Source organism: Phyllobates terribilis, unplaced genomic scaffold (genome assembly GCF_046119375.1).
Source record: "Phyllobates terribilis strain yellow unplaced genomic scaffold, ASM4611937v1 Scaffold_11__3_contigs__length_659146591, whole genome shotgun sequence".
NCBI lineage: Eukaryota > Metazoa > Chordata > Amphibia > Anura > Dendrobatidae > Phyllobates > Phyllobates terribilis.
The window spans coordinates 283,398,073-283,424,324 of NW_027362771.1; the positions used below are offsets into that span (position 1 = coordinate 283,398,073).

A 26,252-nucleotide genomic window follows, 5' to 3' on the forward strand; every position below is an offset into this window, starting at 1 on the left:
TTTAAAATGAAATATCTTGTAACTTTTTATTTTTTCATTATTGGTGTCATTCTGGGGTACATATTATATTTCGATCGCTTTTTACTGAATTTTTTTTGTGCGTAAACAGCAATTTAAGCATTTATTTGCTCTTTCCCTGACTGAGGAAAAATTTCAATTTTTTTTTCTTCTTTTTTTTTTTTTTTTTTTTTTTTTTTTTTTTTAAAGTCCATGGGACTTGTTCTATATACTGCAGTGCTAGAGTATTCACAGAGGTAGCAAAATGACAGTGGCAGAGGCCTTCAGCAGGCTCCTGGCTGCCATTGCATCCCATCTGCACCCAGTGATGCTGGAGTGGACCTAAGGCACAGTTGCTTGGCTAAAACGCCGCTATCAAGGATTGACAGTGGCATTAAAGGGGTTAAAAGCTCAGCTCTGATCGCTGCTGTTACAAACAGCTGCATGCTTGTGTTTTGCGAACTCTGCTGTTGACCAGTACTCCGACTCCTCAATACATCTGACTCCATGACTCCAACTCCTCACTACTGAGCATGCAAATAAAGTGCAGCACAGATTCATCTCAACTAAAAGCCTAAATCATTAGATCAGGAATAGAACATTTCATAATTTTCCCAAATTCTTATGAAAAAATATTTAGCACATCTTGCATTGTATTACTGTACCCAGTTTATTATATATTGTCTGGAGTCGGTCCATTTTATACTGACTCCAACTCCACCAAAATGGACATAGACTCCAACCCTGCTGCTCAGCCTCCTCCATACGTCTGCACCAATTTCATGCCACAATGGTATGTCAAGGAACATCAAGGCTTTAAAGGGAACCTGTCATCACGATCTACTTATGTAAGAAATAGCTGCTTTACATATACAAATAAAGTTGTATTGTTTTGGGCATGTCAAAGCACTTCCCGAGCCTTTGCCTCTCCGGCTCGATTTCCTGCTTTCTTCTGCTTGAGTGACTGCTCGCTTGCTTCACTATACAGCCACTGAGCTGTCAGTTAAGTAAAGGAAGGGAATTAGACTCTCCAGAAGTGCACATACACTTTTGAGGCTGTCAAGTTTAAGTCAATTTAATTTTTATTTCATAAATTGATAGTACATAAGAGATATTACAAAAATGGTTACTTTCATATCAGAGAAATCTGCTTCTTTCTCCTTCTGGATTGATCTTTCACTCTCTGTTCAATGAAGTCAGATTTCCCAATACCGAGATAGGAGATGACAGTCACTGCTCACTAGTGTAACTGTACTTTCAGGAGAACTTGCCTGTGTTTGCCTCTAGTTCCTCCCTCTCCACTCCATAAAATCTTATGAGCACCAACTGTAACCTCCCATCTCAGTAATAGGAAAGTAAGTCTTCACTGAATAGATTTTTACAGTGTGAACGATTAGTCAAGGAGGAGAAAGCAGCATATTTCTTTGATAAGATATGACAAAATTTGTTTTTCACAAGTTCTATTGATTTAAAACAAAAAAATATATAAATTTAAAAAATGAGGTTACGCTTTAAACTTGTCTGTTATCTTGCATACAGCAAATGGACTAAAAATACTATATCTTTATACAGTGGTGTCAAAAACTGTTTGCCCCCTTCCTGATTTCTTATTCTTTTGCATGTTTATCACACTTAAATGTTTCAGATCACAAAACAAATTTAAATATTAGACAAAGATAACACAAAATGCAGTTTTTAAATGAAGGTCTTTATTAGTAAGGGTAAAAAAAATCCAAACCTACTGGGCCCTGTGTGAAAAAGTGATTGCCCCCGGCCCCTATACCAAATAACTGGTGGGGCCACCCTTAGCAGTAACAACTGCAATCAAGCGTTTGCGATAACTGGAAATGAGTCTTTTACAACGCTCTGGAGGAATTTTGGCCCACTCATCTTTGCTAAATTGTTGTAATTCAGCCACATTGGAAGGTTTCCGAGTATGAACCGCCTTTTTTAAGGTCATGACACAGCATCTCAATCGGATTAAGGTCAGGACTTTGACTAGGCCGCTACAAAGTCTTAATTTTGTTTTTTTTAAGCCATTCAGAGGTTGACTTGCTGTTGTATTTTGGATCATAGTCATGCTGCATAACCCAAGTTCTCTTCAGCTTGAGGTCACGAACAGATGGCTGGACATTCTCCTTCAGGATTTTTTGCTAGACAGCAGAATTCATGGTTCCATTTACCACAGCAAGTGTTCCAGGTCCTGAACCAGCAAAACAGTCCCAGACCATCACATTACCACCACATTTTACTGTTGGTACGATGTTCCTTCTCTGAAATGCTGCGTTACTTCTACGCCAAATGTAATGGGACATACACCTTCCAAAAAGTTCAACTTTTGTCTCATCAGTCCACAGAGTATTCTCCCAAAACTCTTGGTGATCATCATGTTTTCTGGCAAAACTGAGACGAGCCTTCATGTTCTTTTTGCTCAGCAGTGGTTTTCATCTTGGAACTCTGCCATGCATGTCATTTTTGCCCAGTCTCTTTCTTTGGGCTCTTCCACACATAAGTGTTTTCAGTACGTGTGGTGACAGTTTCCACTACGTGTGGTGACAGTTTCCACATGTACTTGAGACACTGACACACGCAGACTCATTTAAATCTATGGGTCTGTGCACATGTCAGTGTGTTTCCACGGACTGTGTGCTCCACACGCTGACATGTCCGTTTTTTTGTGGATGCACGGTCTGCAAAATGTCCCACACAGATGACATCCGTGTGTCATCCGTGTGACATGTACTGGCGCCTGGAAATCAGCGCTACAGTTAGCGCTGTTCCCAAGCGCCGGGTGCTGAACACTGCCCTCATCATGGTTCTCTACCGGCGCTTCGATCAGCACCAGCAGGGACAATGATGAGGGTAGTAGTCTGCTCCCGCAGTGTCCCTGTGTAAAAGTCATAAGTTACTTACCGGTAACGGGATTTTTCGGAGACCATGACAGCACCACGAGAGAGGGGATCCGCCCACCAAGGACAGGAAACCTACAGGCTTAAAAGGGGGCGGCCCTACCTCTCGCCTCAGTTTGGATTACAGAGCATTGAGAGGACCGCCAGGTTAGTAGACATAACAAAACAATCATAAAAATAACATTTTTATACAACACCACTAAGTGAGAAAAGGTTGTAATTAATAGATGAGGAGAGCTCCCATATGGTGAAGGGAGGGAATATAAGGGTGCTGTCATGGTCTCCGAAAAATCCCGTTGCCGGTAAGTAACTTATGACTTTAATAGGTCGACCATGACAGCACCACGAGAGAATTGCAGAGATGAAAAAAGTCTAGGGAGGGGCCACAGCCTGGAGCACTCTTCTCCCAAATGTGAGGTTGGATGGAACACCCAAATCCAGTCTATAGTGCCTACAGAATATAGATGGAGAAGACCAGGTAGCAGCCTTACATATGTCTTCCATCGAGACACCAGTTTTCTCCGCCCACGAGGTCGCCACTGCCCGTATAGAGTGAGCCTTCAACCTCTGTGGCGCTTCCTCACCGCTGGAGACATAGGCTAGAGTAATAGCCTCCCTGATCCACCTAGCTATGGTGGATTTAGTAACCTTAAGCCCCTTCCTCAGCCCTTGGAAGGAGATAAATAAGGAACTATCTTTCCTGAAGGCCTGGGTGACCGACAGAAGATGTGTGATTAAGTACCTAACATCTAAGGAATGGAACTCTGCTTCTTTTTGGTTTATTGGATTAGGACAGAATGAGGGAAGTATTATTTCCTGGAGTCTATGGAAACGGGAAGCTACTTTAGGGAGATATGCCGGGTTCTAAGAATTATTCTATCGTCCAGGATTTGAGTGAAAGGTGGGGATGAAGACAGAGCCTAGATATCACTAACCCTTCTAGCTGATGTTAGAGCTATTAGAAGCGCTGTTTTAAGGGAGATGGACTTAAGAGATGCCGACTCTATTGGTTCAAAAGGTGAACCGGTTAATGCTTTTAGAACTAAATTTAGATCCCAGGGTACTAAATTGCTTTTGATAACCGGTCTGGATCTCAACACAGCTCTGATAAAGCGAGAAATCCAGTAATTCCCTGCCAAGTCACAGCTATATAGAGCACCTAAGGCCGAGACTTGGACTTTAAGGGTGCTTGTCGCCAACCCCATCTCGAGGCCCTTCTGTAAAAATCCTAAAATGTTACTAATTGGAGCTCCCGTATCAACTGTAGAACCAGAGAAATATTAAAAAAATGTTTTCCAAGTTCTAGTGTAAATCCTGGACGTGACAGGTTTTCTACTATGCATTAGTGTAGTCACTAGATCTCGGGAGAATCCTTTGCGTTCTAACAGGGACCTCTCAAATTCCCCACCGTCAAGTGGAGGCCAGGAGCTTGAGCATGGAGTATCGGACCCTGGCCGAGGAGATCCGGGATTTCTGGTAGGACCCAAGGATCGGAGATGGACATGTTCCTCAGGCATGAGAACCAGGGCCTCCTGGGCCAAAAGGGGGCGACCAGAAGGACCCTCGCCTTGTCCTCTCTGATCTTTCTTAGAACCATGGCCTTCCGAAATCCAGGTGGCTCAAAAGGCTGGTACCGATTTGGAGGAAGGACCCTTCTCAGCCGGGGGATCATCCCTGAAGGCTGCAGATTCGTCCATCCTGCTGGAGCCGTGATGACTGGACTTAGACACCGAACCTCGTTTTCCTGAGGACCGGGCATAACCAGAAACACGCGGGCGATGCACCTTTTGGGGCTCCCCAAACTGCCGCTGAGATGGTGGAGATGGCAGCTGCTCAACTTAGTGAACAGCAGCAGCAGCTACTGCAGCAGCATCAAACTCCATGATGGGGAGAATGAAGCTGGGAAGCCCTGAACAGTGGTGCCTGGCCAGTTAAATAGGCCTTGATCCACCCCTCCGCCACCAGATTTTAATCAAATTCCTCTTTTTTTTTTTTTTTCCCAGTACCTTTACAAAGAGGGACTATGAGGTACAGACACCCTATAAAAGCACTACAAGGCACAGGGGCACCCTGAAGCACTGAGAGATACTATGAGGCCCCATTAGGTACTAAAAGGCACTGAATCGCTATGAGGTACTAACAGGCGCTATACGGCACTATGAATGCACCATAAGGCACTATGATATGCATCACTATAATATGTTATGCTATGAAGAGCCATAAGGCGTTATGCCATGAGGCACTATAAAGCACTATGAGACGCTATACGGCACTATGACGTGCTTTGAGACACTAACATGCGTTACGAGGCACTGTGAAGCGCTATGCGGCACTAAGTGACATGAAAAGCTATGCCATGAGGCACCATGCTATGATGCGCCAAGAGGCACCATGCTATGGTGCGCCAAGAGGCACCATGCTATGATGCGCCAAGAGGCACCATGCTATGATGTGCCAAGATGTGCTATGAAGCGCTATGCTAGGACGCACTATGATGTGCCATGAGGCACTATGATGTGCTATAAAGCGCTATGCTATGATGCACTATGATGTGCCATGAGGTGCTATGCTATGAGGCACTATAATGTGCCATGAGGCACTATGATGTGCCATGAGGCACTATGATGTGCCATGAGGCACTATGATGTGCCATGAGGCACTGTGAGGCACTATGATGTGCTATAAACCGCTATGCCATGACGCACTATGATGTGCAATGAGGCACTATGATGTGCCATGAGGTGAGGCACTATGATGTGCTATGAACCGCTATGCTATGATGCACTATGATGTGCTATAAAGCGCTATGCGATGAGGCACTATGATGTGCTATAAAGCGCTATGCCATGACGCACTATGATGTGCCATGAGGTGAGGCACTATGATGTGCTATGAACCGCTATGCTATGATGCACTATGATGTGCCGTTAGGCACTATGATGTGCTATAAAGCGCTATGCGATGAGGCACTATGATGTGCCATGAGGCACTATGATGTGCTATAAAGCGCTATGCCATGACGCACTATGAGGCAACATGAGGCGAGGCACTATGATGTGCTATGAAGCTCTATGCTATGATGCACTATGATGTGCCATGAGGCGCTATGCTATGAGGCGCTATGATGTGCCATGAGGCGCTGTGATGTGCCATGAGGCGCTGTGAGGCACTATGATGTGCTATAAAGCGCTATGCCATGACGCACTATGATGTGCCATGAGGCATTAAGATGTGGCATGAGGCACTATGATGTGATATAAAGAGCTATGATGTGCTCTTTGTGAAGCGCAAAGAGGCTTTATAAGGCACTGTGCTCAGATTTATATTTAAAAGAGTAATCCATCTGAATGAAGGATAAACCTTTCCTTTGGGTGGTAAATCTCAATTGTCAGACTAGCCCCACCCGAAGGAGCCGCAGCTGGGCAGCAGACCTTCACAGAGACCATGTGCTGTATTAACACCATGTGCCGTCCTATGGATGGAGTAAACAGACTGGAGGACAACAGTAAAAACCTCTGAGTGTTACTTTAACATTTACTGAGCAGATTGAGGCTCATTTTTGTGGTAAATTCTGAAGGCCAATCATGAGGCTCTGGCGGCCCAGACATGTGGCTAACTTTAGCCTAGAGGTCTAAGGTCCAGCTTCCATCCTGAAGCCAATTTTAAAGCACGATGCCCTTGGCCCAGATGGGGTCTTACAGAGCGCACACACATCCATTGAGTTTTGCGCCAACATCCTTCAGCCTTTCCTAGTAACCATAACAAGGAAAGGGCCCCATAAACAAGGTAAACATTCACGAAGATCACTCACCATCAGCTGCAAGGATTCGGAGGCAGGAACGAGTCACAGGCCTGTTCCTCTCCCTCCATGCCTGGGCAATACTGGGGTGGTAAATCCCAGGCAGGGACGCCTCCATAGTGCGCCGATCAAAGCAGGAGCTGCTGCCCCCAGGCAGGGGCGCAGCTCAACAGGTGCTCCCATTGATGTGCAGAGCTGGAGCTGCTGATCCCAGACAGGGGCGCAGTTCCACAGCAGCTTCTCCACTGATGCACGGAACTGGAGCTGTCGACCCCAGACAGGGGCGCAGGTCCACAGCAGCTTCTCCACTTATACATGGAAATGGAGCTGTCGACCTTTTTTTTTTTTTTTTCTCCTTTTCAGGGACACATGCATCGCGGTTAATACCGCACTAACAAACAGATGCCGGTAACCCAACTTCCGGGTTCCGGTCACATGATGTCCTCGAGGCGTGGTGATGTCATCAGGCTGCGACTTACTGGAGGACGGAAGTGCGCGCCCGCGCGAGGATGCCTCATACACCGCTGGCGCTCCCAGGTAGGTCCTGCCCATAGCGATGGCCTGCTACCTTCTGTTAATGTTGATGATTATGGCTTACAGCCTATGAAAACACAAAAGTCATTATCTATGTAAATTAGAATGATTGACAAAAAACACATGCAAAGGCTTCCTACACGTTTAAAAAGGTCTCTTAGTCTGTTTCAGTAGGCTCCACAATCATGGTTAAGACTGCTGACTTGACAGATGTCCAGAAGGCAGTCATTGACACACTCCACAAGGAGGGTAAGCCGCAAAAGGTTATTGCTAAAGAAGCAGGCTGTTCACAGAGTGCTGTATCCATGCATATTAATGGAAAGTTGAATGGAAGGGAAAAGTGTGATAGAAAAAGGTGCACAAGCAACAGGGATAACCACAGCCTTGAAAGGATTGTTAAGAAAAGGCCATTCAAAAATTTGGGAGAAATTCACAAGGAGTGGACTGCTGCTGGAGTCATTGCTTCAAGAGCCACCACACACAGACGTATCCAGCACATGGGCTACACGTGTCGCATTCCTTGTGTCAAGCCACTCATGACCAATAGACAACGCCAGAAGCGTCTTACCTGGACCAAGGAGAAAAAGACCTGGACTGTTGCTCAGTGGTCCAAGGTGTTGTTTTCAGATGAAAGTAAATTTTGCATTTCATTTGGAAATCAAGGTCCCAGAGTCTGGAAGAAGAGTGGAGAGGCACACAATCCAAGCTGCTTGAGGTCTAGTGTGAAGTTTCCAAAATCAGTGATGGTTTGGGGAGCCATGTCATCTGCTGGGATAGTTCCAGTGTTTTATCAAGACCAAAGTCAGTGCAGCCGTCTACCAGGAAATTTTAGAGCACTTCAAGACAAGCTTTTTGGAGATGGAAATTTCATTCTCCTGCAGGACTTGGCACCTGTCCACACTACCCAAAGTACCAATACCTGGTTTAAAAACCACAGTATCTCTGTGCTTGATTGGCCAGCAACGCCTGACCTTAACCCCATAAAGAATCTATGGGGCATTGTCAAGAGGAAGATGAGAGACACCAGACCCAACAATGTAAATGAGCTGAAGGCAGCTATCAAAGCAACCTGAGCTTCCATAACGCCTCCATGCCACGCAACATGATTACCTCCATGCAGTAATTGATCCAAAAGGAGCCCCGACCAAGTATTGAGGGCATTTACTGAACATACATTTCAGTTGGCCAACATTTCGGATTTTAAAAACATTTTTCAAGCTGTTGTTATAAAGTATTCTAATTTACTGAGATAATGACTTTTGTGTTTTCATTGGCTGTAAGCCATAATCATCAACATTAACAGAAATAAACACTTGAAATAGATCACTCTGTTTGTAATGACTCTATATAATATATGAGTTTCACTTTTTGTATTGAAGAACTGAAATGAATTAACTTTTTGATGATATTCTAATTTAGTGAGATGCACCTGTATGTAAACTCTGCACTCAGTACTACCCTGAAGCATGCACGCATAGCAGGTATGTGTATGCTGTGCACTCAGTACTAAGCCACAGTAGCGGGACACAGAGGGTATGTGTATGCTCTGCACCAGGCATGGTAACACTACATACGGACCCTCCAGTTCCTCCCTGTCCCATGCTCTGACTCACACATGAAGTCACTATCACTGTGGATTATCACAGATGAGCAGGAAACTGCTGCCATTAGCCTAATAAGATAATCACAGTATTCCACACATACAATAGGCTTCTGGAGACTCTCCCTGACAGCTGACAACAGGGCTAATCCTACTTATATGCTGCTATTGCCACGTACTTCTGCAGTCACAGAACTTTTTCTTGCTGGCACCTGAGCCCCATACCTGATGCCAGCATCCTGCACGTACTGGGTGAGGGTGGCTTGCTCCTGCTGCACTGTGCCCACCAGCCTGCTCCTCAGGGCAGTCACAGCCCGCGCTGGGGCCCGCACAGCTGCAGGACACAACCAGGAATACATGTCTGCCTGCTGGAAACTCTCAACTTTAGAGAGCAAAGGTAGAAGGCAGAGCCGGAGCACAGTGCTGCCCCCTAGCGTGGAGGATCGGTACTGCAGCTCAGTGCAGTCCTGCTTCTCTGCCAGTCCTCAGACAGCAGCAGGTCCATCACATTCCTCTGGGATCTGCCGAGAATCTAGAAATATCAGCTGCCAATGCCTACCTCAGTGCCTACCCCAGTGCCTACCTCAGATGCCTATCCCAGTGCCTACCTCAGATGCCTACCCCAGTGCCTACCTCAGATGCCTACCTCAGTGCTTACCTCAGATGTCTACCCCAGTGCCTACCTCAGATGCCTACCTCAGTGCCTACCCCAGTGCCTATCCCAGTGCCTACCTCAGATGACTACCCCAGTGCCTACCTCAGTGCCTACCCCAGTGCCTACCTCAGTGCCTACCTCAGATGCATATCTCAGTGCCTACCTCAGTGCTTACCTCAGATGCCTAACCCAGTGCCTACCTCAGATGCCTACCTCAGATGCCTACCTCAGATGCCTACCTCAGATGCCTACCCCAGTGCGTACCTCAGATGCCTACCCCAGTGCCTACATCAGTGCCTCCTCAGATGCCTATCCCAGTGCCTACCTCAGATGCCTACCTCAGTGCCTACCTCAGATGCCTACAACAGTGCCTACCTCAGATGCCTACCTCAGAGCCTACCTCAGATGCCTATCCCAGTGCCTACCTCAGATGCCTACCTCAGTGCTTACCTCAGATGCCTACCTCAGATGCCTATCCCAGTGCCTACCTCAGATGACTACCTCAGTGCCTACCTCAGATGCCTACAACAGTGCCTACCTCAGTGCTTACCTCAGATGCCTACCCCAGTGCCTACGTCAGATGATTATCTCAGTGCCTACCTCAGTGCCTACCTCAGATGCCTATCCCAGTGCCTACCTCAGATGACTACCTCAGTGCCTACCTCAGATGCCTACAACAGTGCCTACCTCAGTGCTTACCTCAGATGCCTACCCCAGTGCCTACGTCAGATGATTATCTCAGTGCCTACCCCAGTGCCTACCTCAGATGCCTACCCCAGTGCCTACCCCAGTGCCTACCTCAGATGCCAACCCCAGTGCCTACCTCAGTGCCTACCTCAGATGCCTATCCCAGTGCCTACCTCAGATGCCTACCTCAGATGCCTATCCCAGTGCCTACCTCAGATGCCTATCCCAGTGCCTACCTCAGATGCCTATCCCAGTGCCTACCTCAGATGCCTACCTCAGATGACTACCTCAGATGCCTACCTCAGATGCCTATCCCAGTGCCTACCTCAGATGCCTACCTCAGATGACTACCTCAGTGCCTACCTCAGATGCCTCTGCACAGAAACATGGGCTCACAATTGCCACACATAACAAATTGTTGCCCGTAGAAGTGATGTCAGATCGATACTGATCCACAATCTGTTGATGTTGGATTTCTGTCAGCAACATGCTATAGATAATAGATAAATGAATTAAATAGATTTTTTATGAGCAGCCACTACTGGACATGTTTCCCTTCTGCTTCCATCCATTAGAAGAGTTTCTACAGTGAAAAGTTATAGCCTATCTGCAGGTCGGTGGGGGTCCCACTGCTTGGACCCGCACCATCGTTAGGTTGGGGAATTTTTATCCACAATGGAGAACTTTTATCCTCGTGACAAAATGGAAGTACAGGTCAGACGCCCGACCGCCATTCCATTCATTCTCTATGGGGCTGCCAGAAAAAGCCAGGTGCAGCGCTCATCAGCCCCCTAGGAATTAATGGAGCAGTGGTCGAGTACGCGTACTTCCGCTCCATTCTAAGGCCTCATTCAGATGTCGCTGTTGCTTGTACATGTTGTATCTGTTTTTTTCACAGAAACCACACGTACCCAATATAATTTATGGTGCTGTTCACATGTGAGCGCTTTTTCATGCAAAACACAACGGAGCCATGTTTGGTTTTTCTTCCGGCAGCATGGATGAAAAAGAGCCAAATCTATGGGTCCAGTGAAAAACACGGATGGCAACCATGTACTGTACGTATTTAACATTGCAGAGGATACGAAACGCTTTGTAGTTTATTTCTTTCTTTATCCATCCGTGAAAAACACTGATGACACACTGATGGTAAAAACTGACACACTGATGGTAAAAACAGACACACTGATGGTAAAAACAGACACACTGATAACACACTGATGACACACTGATGGTAAAAACAGACACACTGATGACACACTGATGGTAAAAACTGACACACTGATGGTAAAAACAGACACACTGATGACACACTGATGGTAAAAACGGACACACTGATGGTAAAAACAGACACACTGATGACACACTGATGGTAAAAACAGACACACTGATGGTAAAAACAGACACACTGATAACACACTGATGACACACTGATGGTAAAAACAGACACACTGATGACACACTGATGGTAAAAACTGACACACTGATGGTAAAAACAGACACACTGATGACACACTGATGGTAAAAACGGACACACTGATGGTAAAAACAGACACACTGATGCCCAAGACTGGTACATTTTTTTTTAACATACAGACGTGTGAATGAGGACTAACAGAGATATAAGTGCGCCATTCTGCCGATAGGCAAGTGTCCGACCACTGGAACCTGCACCTATGAACATGTTATCAAATATTCCTTGGATAGGTGATAAAGGGTTTATCCGGTGAAAACAAGTTAAGACCACGTTCACACATTCAGTACGTGGTCAGTATTTTACCTCAGTATTTGTAAGCCAAAACCAGGAGTGGAACAATCAGAGGAAAAGTATAATAGAAACACGTCACCATGTCTGTATTTATCACACACTCCTGGTTTTGGCTTACAAGTACTGATGTAAAATACTGACTGAATACTGAACGTGTGCACGTGGCCTTAGGCTTGCTGCAGGGCAGCATATTATATCACACAATGCTGTTGGACCCTACAAGGACAGAGGTTTAGTCTCTGAATGTAAATGAGGTCTCCATTCATTGACATAAAGAGCTGGCCTAAAGGTCCTTTTACATTGACTGACTGGCGTCTCAATATGACAGCGTATTGGTAAATTTTTACCGATCAACAGTCGTTTGAATGCCTGTTTACACAGACAGACCAAAGTAAAAGATGTGCACTGAGCGATCTTTATTAGATCACTCAGTGCACATAGGCAACGACTGTTCCCAGCAGTGCGCGTCCTGTTTATGCTCTATGATAGATCATTACACCTGATGAACGAGCATTTTTATCATTCATTGGGTGATCGGCTGTTTACACTGCAAAATAATCATGAAACGAGTGTTTTTAACTATGCTCATTCTCCATTACCTTGCAGTGTAAATGCCCCTTTATATGTTCACACTTTTGTTTTTAATGTCATTGCATTGCTCTGTCATAGAACTAGAACAAAGACATTACAACAGCGCCTCATGGATCACTGACCACTTTTGTTTAGTATTTGTCAATATTTTGCATCATCCATGTCCAAAACAACACAAAGATAAAACGTTTTTTTGGCATGATCTTGGTGTGCATTTTGATAGGGTTTTGTGCATGGAGCGTTTTCTCTACTTCTTTTGACTTAGTGATCAAATTTGGAGCATTGTTTTTTCAAGTAGAAATGCCTCAAGAATGAACATGCTTATTTTTCCATACTCAAAAAACGTGGAAGAAGAACAGCACCATGAGCACTATAGAAAGCATTTTCCCATTGATATCAATAGAAGCTTATTCATAAAGTACTTGATGTCTTTTTTATGGGGATATTAAAGCAGAATACACTTTAGGCAGGTGAACAGATGTGAATATTTTTGGTTAGAAAATCCACGAGTAATAGCCAATTTAAAAAAAACGCATGGGCAGTGATTCAAAGCAATTTCACAAGTTGCAAAAAAAATTGTGACTTTTTGCATTTTCACGTCACTTTCTTCCAGCTCTGCCAAAATGGGCAGAGCTGGGGCGGGACGGGGGGCACAGTAATTAAAGACTGGAGTAAGATTTCTGGCATGGTACACGCCACTTGTCAGATGCTCCTGATTCATGAAGAAGCGTGTGCCCTTTCATGAATCAGGAGTGTCCGACTCCATCATGCCCCATCATCAAGACTGGCTAGAAAATCGACTGTCTTGATAAATAGGGACCATGGTTTTGGTGTAGTTTTATAAGGGTACATTTTTTTATGCTATTTTGGCTGTGTAGCTCCCAGCTGCGCTGTGACGAGCGGCTAACCACGCGTGCGCAGTGAAGTGAAGCTTCACTGTGTGCAGCCAGAGCCGCTCGTCAAAGCGCATGCGCAGTGAAGCTGGGAACTACACAGCCTCACTGCGCACGCGCAGAGAACCGCAGCTGGCCATGTAAAACTGCGCAAGCGCCCAACTTACATCAGCGCTTGCCGGGAGCAAAATTCAAATGCGTGGGCGGCGCCAGCCCTGACTGAATACGAGGATCACACCCCTATGACTGAAACGAGCAGGTAGGAGATAAGTATATAAAATGTTATAGACTCATTATAATTAGTGATGAGCGAGCATGCTCGTTACTGCTCGGTGCTCGCCCTAGCATCTCACTGCTCGAGATGCTCGGCGCTCGCCGAGTATTTCCGGGTTGCTCGGGAGGGGAACTCGGGTCCCCTCCCTGCATGTTTTGCGCTCTTTAGAGAGCCAATGAACATGCAGGGATTGCCTGCCATGCACTGTAATGTCGTAGCCATGTTGGTTGTGAGCATTACAGTGATTGGCTGGCCTCACAGCGTCATCAGGTCTATATCAGACCTGGCGCCGCCATGCTCGTCACACTCCCTCCGGATCAGACAGCGTAGGGAGAGCTGCTGCTGCGTCAGGGACAGATTTGATTGTGTATTAGGTAGTGTAGGGAGAAAAACCGTACATTACACATATCCATCTTGACAAACAGTCCTTCTGAGGACTAATCCATCTGCAGAGATATCAGGCAGGCAGGGAGTGTATATAGCAGACTGCAGTGCATATAGCACAAGAGGCTCCATTCCAATTCTTGCTTCTGCTGCTGTTAGATATTTCTGTACAAAGGCCCAGGTCTCAGGGGCCAGGAATACTTTTCTTTGGATCTTAATCCTCATTGTTTGCTTAAAAAGCAATCCAGAGAACACCATTTTTTCTGCGCCATTTGCTTGTTGGCACTGCAGAATACAGCCAGGTCCTTTCCATATTAGAGCGCTAGAAATCCAGCTATTTAAAACTGTGTTTTCTCCGTCAAACGGATCACATATACGTTGTCAGAAAATACTGCCATTTCTGGCCTCCATTAAAAATTTCCTTTAGTGTGTCAGTGAAGCAATTCACCGCAGTTTGCTGTTCAAACTACTTACCTACAGGCCAGGTATTTAAAACTCTGTTTTCTCCGTCACACGGATCACAAATACGTTGTCAGAAAATACTGCCATTTCTGGCCTCCATTAAAAATTTCCTTTAGTGTGTCATAGAAGCAATTCACCGCAGTTTGCTGTTCAAACTACTTACCTACAGGCCAGGTATTTAAAACTCTGTTTTCTCCATCACATGGATCACATATACGTTGTCAGAAAATACTGCCATTTCTGGCCTCCATTAAAAATTTCTTTCAGTGTGTCAGTGAAGCAATTCACAGCAGTTTGCTGGTCAAACTACTTACCTACAGGCCAGGTATTTAAAACTCTGTTTTCTCCATCACACGGAGCACATATAAGTTGGCTCCAAACTCAGTCATTTGTAGTGAGCGTGGAAGATACTGTCCTCCATTTAAAATGGGCAAGCCACGTGGCAAGGGACGGGGAATTGGACGTGATGGTAATGGTGCATGCAGAGGCCGAGGACAAGGCCGTGGGCAATCCGAAATTGTGCCACAACAAACACCCATATCTTCTCGCCTGACCTTCCTGTCCCAATTTCTAAGGGACCGCAGTACACCACTATTGAACCCAGAGCAGTATCAAAAGGTTGTTGGTTGGATAGCGGATAATGCTTCCAGTCACTTAGCCACCACCACCACCACCCTGTCTTCCACACGGTCAAGTCTCAGTAGCCGTGAGTCTGGACCGCATATTCCTCACCCTGATCCTCCTTCCTCCCACCATGCCGAGTACCCAGAGACAACTGATCCTACACTTGGACACTCTGAAGAGCTGTTCACTTTTCCATTTATAGATTCGGGCCTCTCGCCCAGTCCACTTGAAGTGGGGCAAGAGGAGATCGCGTGTAGCGATGCCCAAATATTTGAGCAGCCACGGTCACACCAAGGCGACGGTGGGAAAGTGTCACAAGAGGTGGACGATGATGAGACACAATTGCCAGAAAGTCAGGAGGAGGACCAGGGTGCGGAAGTGGAAGACGGGGTGGTGGATGATATAGTAACTGACCCAACCTGGCAGGAGGACATGCAGAGCGAGGACAGCAGCACACAGGGGTAGGGAGGCAGAGGACCCCAATAGGCAGGAAGAAGCAGTGTGGTGGCCGCAGACAAAAGGCAGGCAACCGTTCCCCGTAACACCAACACAAAGGAAGTTGCCAGTACAACTGTTAGGTCTTCCCGAGTATGGTTGTTTTTTAAAGACTCTGCCGATAACCCCAAAAAGGCCATTTGCACCACCTGCCAGGCCAGCATCAGCAGGGGTGGCAAAACGACCAGCCTGACCACCACCAGCATGATCAGGCACATGGCAGCAAAGCACCCGACTTTGTGGGCCGAACTCCAGGGTCCAGGAACAGTCTCTGCGGGTAGCACCATTGCTTCTTCCGCTGTTGTGCATGCAAGCCAATCCCCTGTCCATGGTGCATGCGAAGACGCCTCCTGCCCTGCACCTGTCATTGCACATTCTCAAGTAGCAGCATCAGGAAGCACGTCCATGTCCTTGTCCCAGGGCAGCGTTCAGTTGTCCATACCCCAGTCCTTGGAACGCAAGCGCAAATATGCAGCCAACGCCCCACAGGCCACACTACTAAATTCTCACATTTCACAACTGCTTGCGCTCGAAATGTTGCCTTGTAGGTTCGTGGAGACGGAAGCATTCCGCAACCTGATGGCGGCGGCCTTCCCTCGGTAGTCGGTCCCCAGCTGCCACTATTTCTCCCGGTGTGCCGTCCCCGCATTACACAAGCACGTGTCCCAAAACATTAGCCGTGCTCTCATCAACGCAGTTACCGGTAAAGTCCACCTAACCACGGACATGTGGACAAGTGCTTGTGGGCAGGGATGATACATCTCGCTCACGGCACACTGGGTTAACATAGTGGAAGCCGGGACCCAGTCGGACCTTGGGACGGAACACGTCCTCCCGACGCCAAGGATTGCGGAACTAGGTCAATCAGGGTTGCCCCCACGGTCTATAGCTCCTGCACCTCATCCCCCTCAGCCTCCTCCTCCTCCTCTTCAGGCTCCATCTCTGAAATGACCACATTAGTCACAAGCTGGAAGCACTGCAGCACTGCCTCAGCAAAGAGGCAACAGGCTGTGCTGAAGCTAATATGCTTAGCTGAAAAACCGCACAATGCTGAAGAGTTGTGGACAGCTCTGAAAGAGCAGGCAGATTTGTGGTTCACACCGCTGAACCTACAGCCAGGTATGGTCATGTGTGACAATGGCCGGAACCTGGTGGCAGCTGTGAGGCGAGGCGAGCTCACACACGTACCATGCCTGGCCCATGTGCTTAACCTCGTGATTCAGCGGTTTCTCAAATCCTACCCGGAGCTGCCGGATCTGCTTGTTAAAGTACGCCGCCTGTGTGCCCATTTTGGAAAGTCAGCTACAGCTTCCGCTGCCCTTGCAGTGTTTCAGCAGTGTTTGCAGCTTCCGGTTCACAGACTGGTGTGTGATGTCCCCACGCGTAGGAACTCTACACTGCAGATGTTGGGAAGGATTTGTGAGCAGAAGAGGGCAGTTGTTGAGTACCAGCATCAACAAGGCCGTCGGTATTCAGTTCAGACTCCACACATAAGACGTCAGGAGTGGACATGGATGTCAGACATATGTACCTTCCTCTAAAACTTTGAGGACTCCACCAAGATGGTGAGCGGCGATGATGCCATAATTAGCGTGACCATCCCGCTTCTCTGTCTTCTGAAACGCTCTCTGCTCACAATCAAAGAGCATGCATTGCAGGCGGAGCACAATGAGATGGAGCAAGGAACCATACAGTGTTATTACACACAGCCAAGCCTCATCTCATCCCAACGTGGATTGGGTGACAATGAGGAAGAGGAGGAGGAGGAAGGATAGGAGCTAGTTTCATGCACTATAGACGGTACTACCTGCACAGCTGTCATACCATCTGTTCAGTGTGGATGGCCAGAGGACAGAGAGGAGGAGGAGGAGGAGAGCATGGTCAGTCATCCTCTTGGTGAGGACACGGAAGTCTTGCCTGTTAGTAGTCTGGCACGCATGGCTGAGTGTATGTTACGCTGCCTTTCCCATGACCCTCGTGTTCTCAAAATTTTGGGTGACAGTCATTACTGGTTGGTGACACTTCTAGACCCACGCTACAAGGAGAACTGTATATCTCTTATTCCTGAGGCGGACAGGTCTACAAAAATGGGGTTGTACCAGAAGGCCCTTGTTGCGGAACTATTAAAGAAATTCCCATCTGAAAACGCTGGCGGCAGAGGGCACACTTCGTTGGACAACCAAGGAGTACAGGCGAGAGAGACACAACTTCAATCCAGCAGAGGCAGGGGAAAACTGTCAAAGTTCTGGGAGAGTTTTCTCAGACCCTCCCATCGCACAGGCCTTGAGGCGCGGGGTACTCTCACAAGGAGTGCAAAGTTTGGGAAGATGCTGAGAGAGTACTTTGCCGACCGTACCAACGTCTTCCGTAATTCCGCTGTGCCTTATAATTATTGGGTATCCAAGCTGGATACGTAGAATGAACTGGCTCTCTATTCCTTGGAGGTCCTGGTCTGCCCTGCCGCCAGTGTTTTATCAGAGCGGGTTTTTAGTGCCGCTGGTGGAATTATAACTGATAAGTGCATCCGCTTGTGAACTGAAAATGCTGACAGGCTGACTTTTATAAAAATGAACAAGGGCTGGATTGGGCGTCACATAAACTCAAATCCAGTGTCTTTTCTTGGGAGGTGTATTCCCATGCACCTTTTCACACCCACACATGGGTATATGCTTCCTGATTTTGGCTATTTGCTCTTGTCCTCCTCCTTCTCCTCATCCTCCACCACATCACCAGAGTGACCGTAGTCCGTGATGCAACCCCCACATATTTTTTTAAAGGGTGTTTATGATGCCCGTAAAAAAAATTTTTTATACAGTATGTTCATGTATACCCCCCAGGGGTAAATGTTTGTCAGCCCATACACTTAGTGCATGGGCATTACAAGTATAGGAGGCCCGCTCCTTTCTAATGGGAACATTTTTTTATGAGGCCCTCCTCCACGTCTCTTCCAAGGGTCATTGAAGTGCCTCCAAATTTTTGGCAGCCCTTGCATTTACTGCACAGGCCAACACTATGGGAGACTCTCTCCTTTCTAATGGGAATTTGTCATTACTGTGGCCCTGCTCTATGTGTCTTTAAATTCTTAGTGGGTTTTTTCCTAAAATTGGTCAGTCGTTGGACTCACTGCATACCCTATAACTGTATAGCAGACCCTCTCCTTTCTAATGGGAACATGTCGTACCTTGTTACTGTGGCCCTGCTCTATGTGTCTTTAAATTCTTAGTGGGGTTTTTCCCAAATTTTGGCAGCCCTTGCAGTCACAGCATGGGCATTACCACCCGCTCCTTTATAATGGGAATTTTTTTTTAACTGAGACCCTCTTCTATGTCTCTTCAAAGGGCTATTGGGTTGCGTCCAAATTTTTGGCAGCCCTTGCAGTCACTGGATACGCAATAACAGTATAGGAGACCCACTTGTTAATAATGGGAACAACAAAGCATATCCGGCTGATGGCTCTCTAACAATAGCGAGGGCCGACCTTTTAAGAATAGTAAGGGCCGTCTGATGGCCCTATAAAAATAGGCTTTATGACTTTCAGAGTCCCTCCATCATAAATAAAACAGGATGTGTCTGATGATGTGTCACACACCACATTGCCAGATAAGGTTGTAAAATGTTAAAATGACATTTCCCGTTGAATGCATTTGTCTTAAAAAATAACGTAAAAAAAACAAAACAATAGGATCTTTCTTTAGTCTTAAAAACAGCGTCACCAATTTAACCTCAATGTAATCACATTGTTCAGCTCATGCACCTCCTCCTCCATCTCCGAAATGACTACATCAGTCACAAGCTGACAGCACTGCAGCACTGCCTTGGCCAAGCGGCAACAGGCTGTGCTGAAGATAACATGCTTAACGCTTAATTGACAAACTGCCCAGCGCTGCAGAGTTGTTGAAAGCTGTAACACAGCAGCCTGATCTGTGGCTCTCACAGCTGAACATACAGCCAGGCATGGTCGTGTGTGACAATGGACGGAACCCGGTGACGGAGATATGACAGCCGGGGTAGATACGGCTTCCCTCTATGCCAGTCCTTTCACCAAGCTAAAGAATATGGCTGTGGTGAAATACAACTCCCACTGAGAAGCTGTTTCAGATTGAAAAACATTGTGCCCACCAGAGGATTTGATTCTGAGGGATAACCTTTTTCACCCGCTCAAGAGCCCCATAGCAGCTGCAAAGTTAGCGCTATCATGAACTCTCCTGAGGTAGAAGCCATGGCACACCAGAGGATTCTCTGGTGGGACCGTTCAACCCTGCCGAGAAGCAGTCCTTGCTAAGAAAAGTGTGTGGGAAGGTTCCCGGACACTCTATGGCTGCTTTTTTACTGAGGAGGAAACACGCGCAAACACGGGGAGAACATACAAAGTCCTTGCAGATGTCCTTGCTGGGATTTAAACCCAGAATCCCAGCGCTGCAAGGCTTCAGTGCTAACCACTGATCCAATGTGCTGCTGTTCACCCTCTAATATCTAACAGGCTGGAGAAACTTGCACCTACTGCCACTCTATCTTCAGCTCCTTTGTGAGAAAATGTATTTGGGCAACCACTCAGTCTACCAAATACAATTCCTGAGAAGGAAATCGGGGATGGCTTCGCTACTGGTACTGGGGGCAGTGCTAATACCATGGCGTTGTACCATAGTTTGCTGGAAATATTCCAGACTGGTAGGAGGCAAGCAAATTCCCACAGAAAAGTACCAGCAGTAATGTTCAGGCCACATTTCAAGTGCAAGCAGCTTTAGAGGACTTCCTGGGAGAAATGACATGCAGGGTAGATACGGTTTCCCTCTATGCCAGTCCTTTCACCGAGCTAAATACAACTCTCAGCAAAAAAAGTTGTGGACTGGCTCCGTACCGTCCCTGGCCACATTCACCTGTCCACGTGTTTGTGGTTAGGCGGTCCTTCCCAGTAAGTGCACTGGGGAGGGCACGGGTAATGTTGTGGGACCAGTGCTTGTGGAAGGCGGAGGCAATACCGGGAAATACAGTATAGTGGTGGCTGGGGACCGAGTATGGACACCCGGCGGACGCCGGCATGAGGTTGTGAAAAGCTTCCGCCTCCACGAGCTTAAAAGGCCATATTTTAAGTGCAAAGAGCTGCCCAGAAATCTGGCAGTTTAGTGTTGCGGCCTGTGGGTGGATGGGTGACTGGCTGCATACTTGCACTTGCATTCCAAGTAACAGAAAACTAAGCAGATGGTGGCCTCTATCATCATCATAGCCTCACTATGAACTCTCCTGAAGGAGAAGTCAGGGCCCGCCGGAGGAGTCTCCAGGTTCTCTAGTGGGCCCGTCCAACCCTGCCGAAAAGCAGCCCTGACTAAGAAAAGTGTGGGGGAAAGTTCCCGGACACTCTATGGCTGCTTTTTTAATGTGGATCGGCCATGCTTATGCATGTTATTTCTCAAAACGCATTACAGATCAAGCCATTGTCCAACTCTGTATTCAAGACATTAAATGCGCAAAGAAAGATGTGTGTATGTCAAAGCACCACCGACAAGTGCGAGTTGATGTTGGACGGGCTGCCATTGCTTCTGCAACAAGCTCAATTACAGGACTTCCTGGGAGAAATGACACGCAGGGTACATACGGTTTCCCTCTATGCCAGTCCTTTCACCGAGCTAAATACAACTCTCAGCAAGAAAAGCTGCGGACTGGCTCTGTACCGTCCCTGGCCACATTCACCTGTCCACGTGTTTGTGGTTAGGCGGTCCTTCCCAGTAAGTGCACCGGGGAGGGCACGGGTAATGTTGTGGGACCCGTGCTTGTGGAAGGCGGAGGCGATACCGGGAAATATAGTGGCGGCCGGGGACCAAGTATGGACACCCGGCTGCCGCCGGCATGAGGTTATGAAAAGCTTCCGCCTCCACGAGCCTAAAAGGACACATTTCAAGTGCAAGCAGCTGTCAAAAATTTGGCAGTATAGTATTGCAGCCTGTGGGTGGGTGGGTGGCTGCCTGCATACTTGCGCTTGCATTCCAAGGAATGGGGTAGGGACAACTGAACGCTGCAGTGGGACAAGGACGTGGACGGTGATTGTTGCAAGTCTGCAACGACAGGTGCATGGCGGGAGGCATCTTCGCATGTGCAAAGGATCACTTATGATGGGCACACTTTTAGGCAGTGACCTGGGAATTAGAGATGCTTCCAGAGGTCTTCCCCATGCTGTTCCCATGTCTTTTCAGCACTGTATGCATGTGTCTGATGATGTGTCACACACCACATGGCCAGATAAGGTTAAATGTTAAAATTACATTTCCTGGTGAATGCATTTGTCTTGGTTGAAAGCAATGCAAAAGTGCAAAAACGCATCAAAAACGCTACGTGTGAACATAGACCAAGTTGTGGAGGAGTATTTTTGTTTTTGGTTATTTATTTTAGCCTTATATACAATGCATTTCCCTGGAAAGGATGTTCCTTAACATATTTCCCAGGAAAATCCATTTTGGCTTCGTTTTCGTATGTTTTATTGTGAGTCCGTAAAAGTGGCGTAATACTCTGACCACGTTGCTGACAGCAGTGATCTGGGAGTCAGAGATGCTTCCAGGGGTCTTCCCCATGCTGTTCCCATGTCATTTGAGCACTGTTCCCATCGATTTGGGTAATTTTTAGACCCTCTGCAGACCGCCGAGGGAAGCCGCCTGAAAAATGCTCGAGTTTCCCATAGACTTACATTGGGCTCGTTGCTCGGGTCGAGCACCCGAGTGTTCCAATTTGCTCGACCCGAGCAAAGAGTACCCGAGCATTTTAGTGCTCGCTATTGGGCAGTTTACATAGTAGATAGGACATGACAGGTTCCCTTTAAGTTTTTTTTTTTTTTTTTTACATCAGAATTTATAAGCCATTCCCTGAAGTGTTTCCAAAATACTGGGAAAATGTGAATATTTCCGTTAACCTTTTTCTTAGTTTATGTTCTACTCTGGTTTTGGCTTACAAACACTGACCAAAGTACTAGAATGTAAAAGTGACCTTCGGACAAAGAAAAAAAGTGGACTTGAACCTCTAGAGAGGGTAAAAAAAAGGCATAATGAAAAGATACTGTGTTTTGGAGTCACTTCTGGCTTTGGCTTAGGGCTCGTTCAGACGACCATTTAATTGCTTCGGAGCACAGGGCCACATTATAATCAGTGCACATATAACATATAATTTTTCCCATGTAGTCCATCGATCCACGAGGAAAATTGCCTAGCACACACTACTCTGGTCCATTTTACCACAATATTACATGCAATATAAAGGCAACTCTGGCATCCATCTGCAATGCGGACAAGCACACTGAGCTGCACATGGAGCCAGTCATATCCTCAATTTGTGGAAGCGATTGGCGTCATTTCCAATCCAGCTTTCTGAACCCAGCCTTAGGCCACTTTCACACATCGGTATTTGTGGTACTTGTGCTATCCGCTATTTTTTGCAGCTAGATAATGGATCCATTACAATACAATTTCTGCAGAGTGTCGATTACCTGTTGTAATCAGCTCCTTGCTGTGAGGTTTGGGTGGTGCCACTCCCTATTTAATCCTACAGCAGCTACTTCTAGCTGTCAATTATAGTTTGTTGCTACCCTGATCTATTGCTTTGTTTAGCCCCTGTATCCTGAATCTCTTGGGGTTTAGTTCATGACCTTGGCTCATTTTATTCTGATTACCAGACAGTCTCAAGATTCTACCCCTGAGGATTCGCTCCCACTTGCAATGTATTCGGACAAGTGCAATCCGATAAAAAATAGGATTGTTCTCGGCCGAATGTTAACCTTTTTGGCAGCTCACATCTGCGATTATTTTCTCATGCCAATTCGGCATGTGAAAGCAATCGCAGTATGCTGTGAGTGTATTCATGAATTGGATCACACACACCCATGGGTGTGTGTAAAACATTGGACTGGACTAGGATATCACCCAAGTGCAGTGCGATTCCCGCAGACGCCAGCAACAGAGGAGATGGAAAAATTACTTTCTATGGCTCCTACGCAGCTGTGCTGCGATCTTCTCATGTGAGAGGATCGGAGCACTGACACTCGGCTCACACTCACAGCAGAGCTGGAGCTGAGTGTCCTTAGCATATGGCATCTGACACTCTCGCATCGGATATGATACGCTGATGTGTCTCCGGCCTGACTTTGACCTCGAGGTAACAACCTGGCTTAGTGACTGACTGTTCCCTCTTCCAGCTTGCTCCACTTGCCAGCAGACACTCAGATCTCTGTATAGGGGTTAAAGTGTGTAGGTCAAGGTTCCTCCAGGACATGCTAACCGGAGTGCTCTGTGCAAAGTTAAGGGGCGGAAGCCCTATTAAAAGCTGCAAGGCTTCTACCTGAACAACAAAAGAAAGCTATGCAACAAAATGGGGATCTCACAGCAAAATACTACTAATAATATTTCATTGACACATGATTAAGATAAAAAGCACAAACATCTAAAAACAACCCCACAAAGTGCATTGGAAACTGCCCAAAAGTATAGGCAAAGATCCACTCCCCCACCATTTAGATGCAGTAATGAGAACAACAATGCTAGAAAGCAAGGAACCCACACGTAATGTAATACAATATGGTATAAACCCACATCCAGCTGGACAATTAGGTGGCCAGCCCTAAGAATCTGGTAGCTCGAGTATGTGCAAAGAAGGCAAAGAAGAATGCATAAAAAGCATACCAAAGGGCGTCACTACATAAAAAAGATGGAAGCCTTACCCCTGAGGAAGCTACATCTTTTTGGTAGCGATATGCGTGGGGTTCTCCTCCTCCCTCCCCCCACCATACTCTGTTTGACAGGTATTCACTTTATCATGAGTTTGTTACCTTTGTCTTTTTGAGTTATTTCTTCGTCCAGGATTCTTTCAGCCTGGCATTAGGATGTTTTGATAGCTTGGTATCCCATTAAATCTTGACGTTAGACTCTTCAATACCATTTAGGGGAGTTCTCTACATTTTGTGGGTTCTGTCTGATATACCTCATATATTTTGTATATTTGTGAGCAATTTATGTAGTCACATTGTTCTCATTACTGCATCTAAATGGTGGGGGAGTGAATGGGAGTGAATCTTTGCCTATACTTTGAGCAGTTTCAAATGCACTTTATGTGGTTGTTTTTAATTGCTTTTAGATGTTTGTGCTTTTTGTCTTAATCATGTGTCAATAAAATATTATTAGTAGTATTTTGCTGTGAGATGCCCGTTTTGTTGCATAGCTTTCTTTTGTTGTTCATATAGTGTTTTTCATGCAGTGGGTTGATTTCTGGACATTATTGAGTGGTGCCCACTTTTACTCCTTTTAGTCCTATGAAGAATGAAGATGAATTTACATATTTTACTTGACTGACAAATCAATTTGGCCTAAAGTCCTGAGTGAAAAATTGTATCTCATATCTTCCTCTCTCTTGTACAAGACAGAAGTAAAAAAATAAATAAAATATAGGGCTCCACTAGAAGTGTAATGGGCTTTTACTGTACTTCTGTATGTCTCCACGTTTTTTCTGCTGGATGGCTGTATGTATGGCGCTTTTCTACCATAGTAGCAATGAGTGACAACTAGTGATTAGCGATACCTTCCGATATCAGGAAATATTGGATCGGATTGGATCGGGCCGATACCCAAAAAGTATCGGATATCGCCGATTCCGATACCGGAAACCAATGCAAGTCAATGGGACACAAATATCGGAATGAAAATAAACCCTTTCTTTCCTTGTAGGTTAATTCTACATGAAGGAAAATAACTAACAATAATGTAGAATGTATTGGGGGAGGTGGTTGCCCAAATCGATGGGAACAGTGCTCACAGTGAAACATGAAAAGCCGGCAATTCAGCAGCGGCATACACCGGTACCCGACAATTTATAACAGAAAGAATAGAGCTTCACACATAGATTAGATAGATAGAAACATGTCAGTCACATATATAAGAAGTACAGTGACAGTGTTGCTTACTGTACTTGTCATTTAGTGTAAAGGATTTATTAAAAAATATATTAGTGTTTTCATGCACCGTCTCTTTAAAAAAGCCGGCCGGCAATTCAGCAGCGGTACCCCACAATTTATAACAGAAAGAATAGAGAATCACACATACATTAGATAGATAGAAACATGTCAGTCACATATATATGAAGTACAGTGACAGTGTTGCTTACTGTACTTGTCATTTAGTGTAAAGGATTTATTAAAAAAAATATTAGTGTTTTCATGCACCGTCTCTTTAAAAAAGCCGTCCGGCAATTCAGCAGCGGTACCCCACAATTTATAACAGAAAGAATAGAGAATCACACATACATTAGATAGATAGAAACATGTCAGTCACATATATATGAAGTACAGTGATAGTGTTGATTACTGTACTTGTCATTTAGTGTTAAAATAAAGGATTTATTAAAAAAAAAATTGGCGTGGGGTTCCCCGTAATTTTAGTCTCTAGCGGAGGTTAAGCAGACGGCTGGGGCAGATGTTTGAAGCCTGGGAAGGGGGTAATACCCACGGAGTTCCCCAGGCTACTAATATCAGCCCCCAGCTGAATACCTAGCCTTTACTAGCTATTCAAATGGGGGACCCCCCAAAAAAATGATGTGGGGTCCCCCCTATTTTA

General features: G+C 46.1%; 1 protein-coding gene across 13 annotated transcripts in view; it reads right to left on the minus strand.

The window, feature by feature from the left end:
• The window catches only part of ECHDC3 (enoyl-CoA hydratase domain containing 3), a 122,632-nt gene that overhangs the window by 23,990 nt on the left and 72,390 nt on the right, over positions 1-26,252 (minus strand). For 2 of the 13 annotated variants that reach the window (XM_073652416.1, XM_073652413.1), the window contains exon 1: positions 9,019-9,203. The exons of 8 other annotated variants lie outside the window; for them this stretch is intronic. Coding sequence is in view for 2 of the 5 variants with exons in the window: in XM_073652403.1 (XP_073508504.1) it covers positions 9,065-9,198 (134 nt within the window). In the remaining 3 variants the exon portion in view is untranslated. Of the gene's footprint in view, positions 1-7,184; positions 7,302-9,018; positions 9,255-26,252 lie in introns of those variants that run through there. 3 more of the 13 variants (XM_073652403.1, XM_073652404.1, XM_073652414.1) reach the window with 3 other exon arrangements.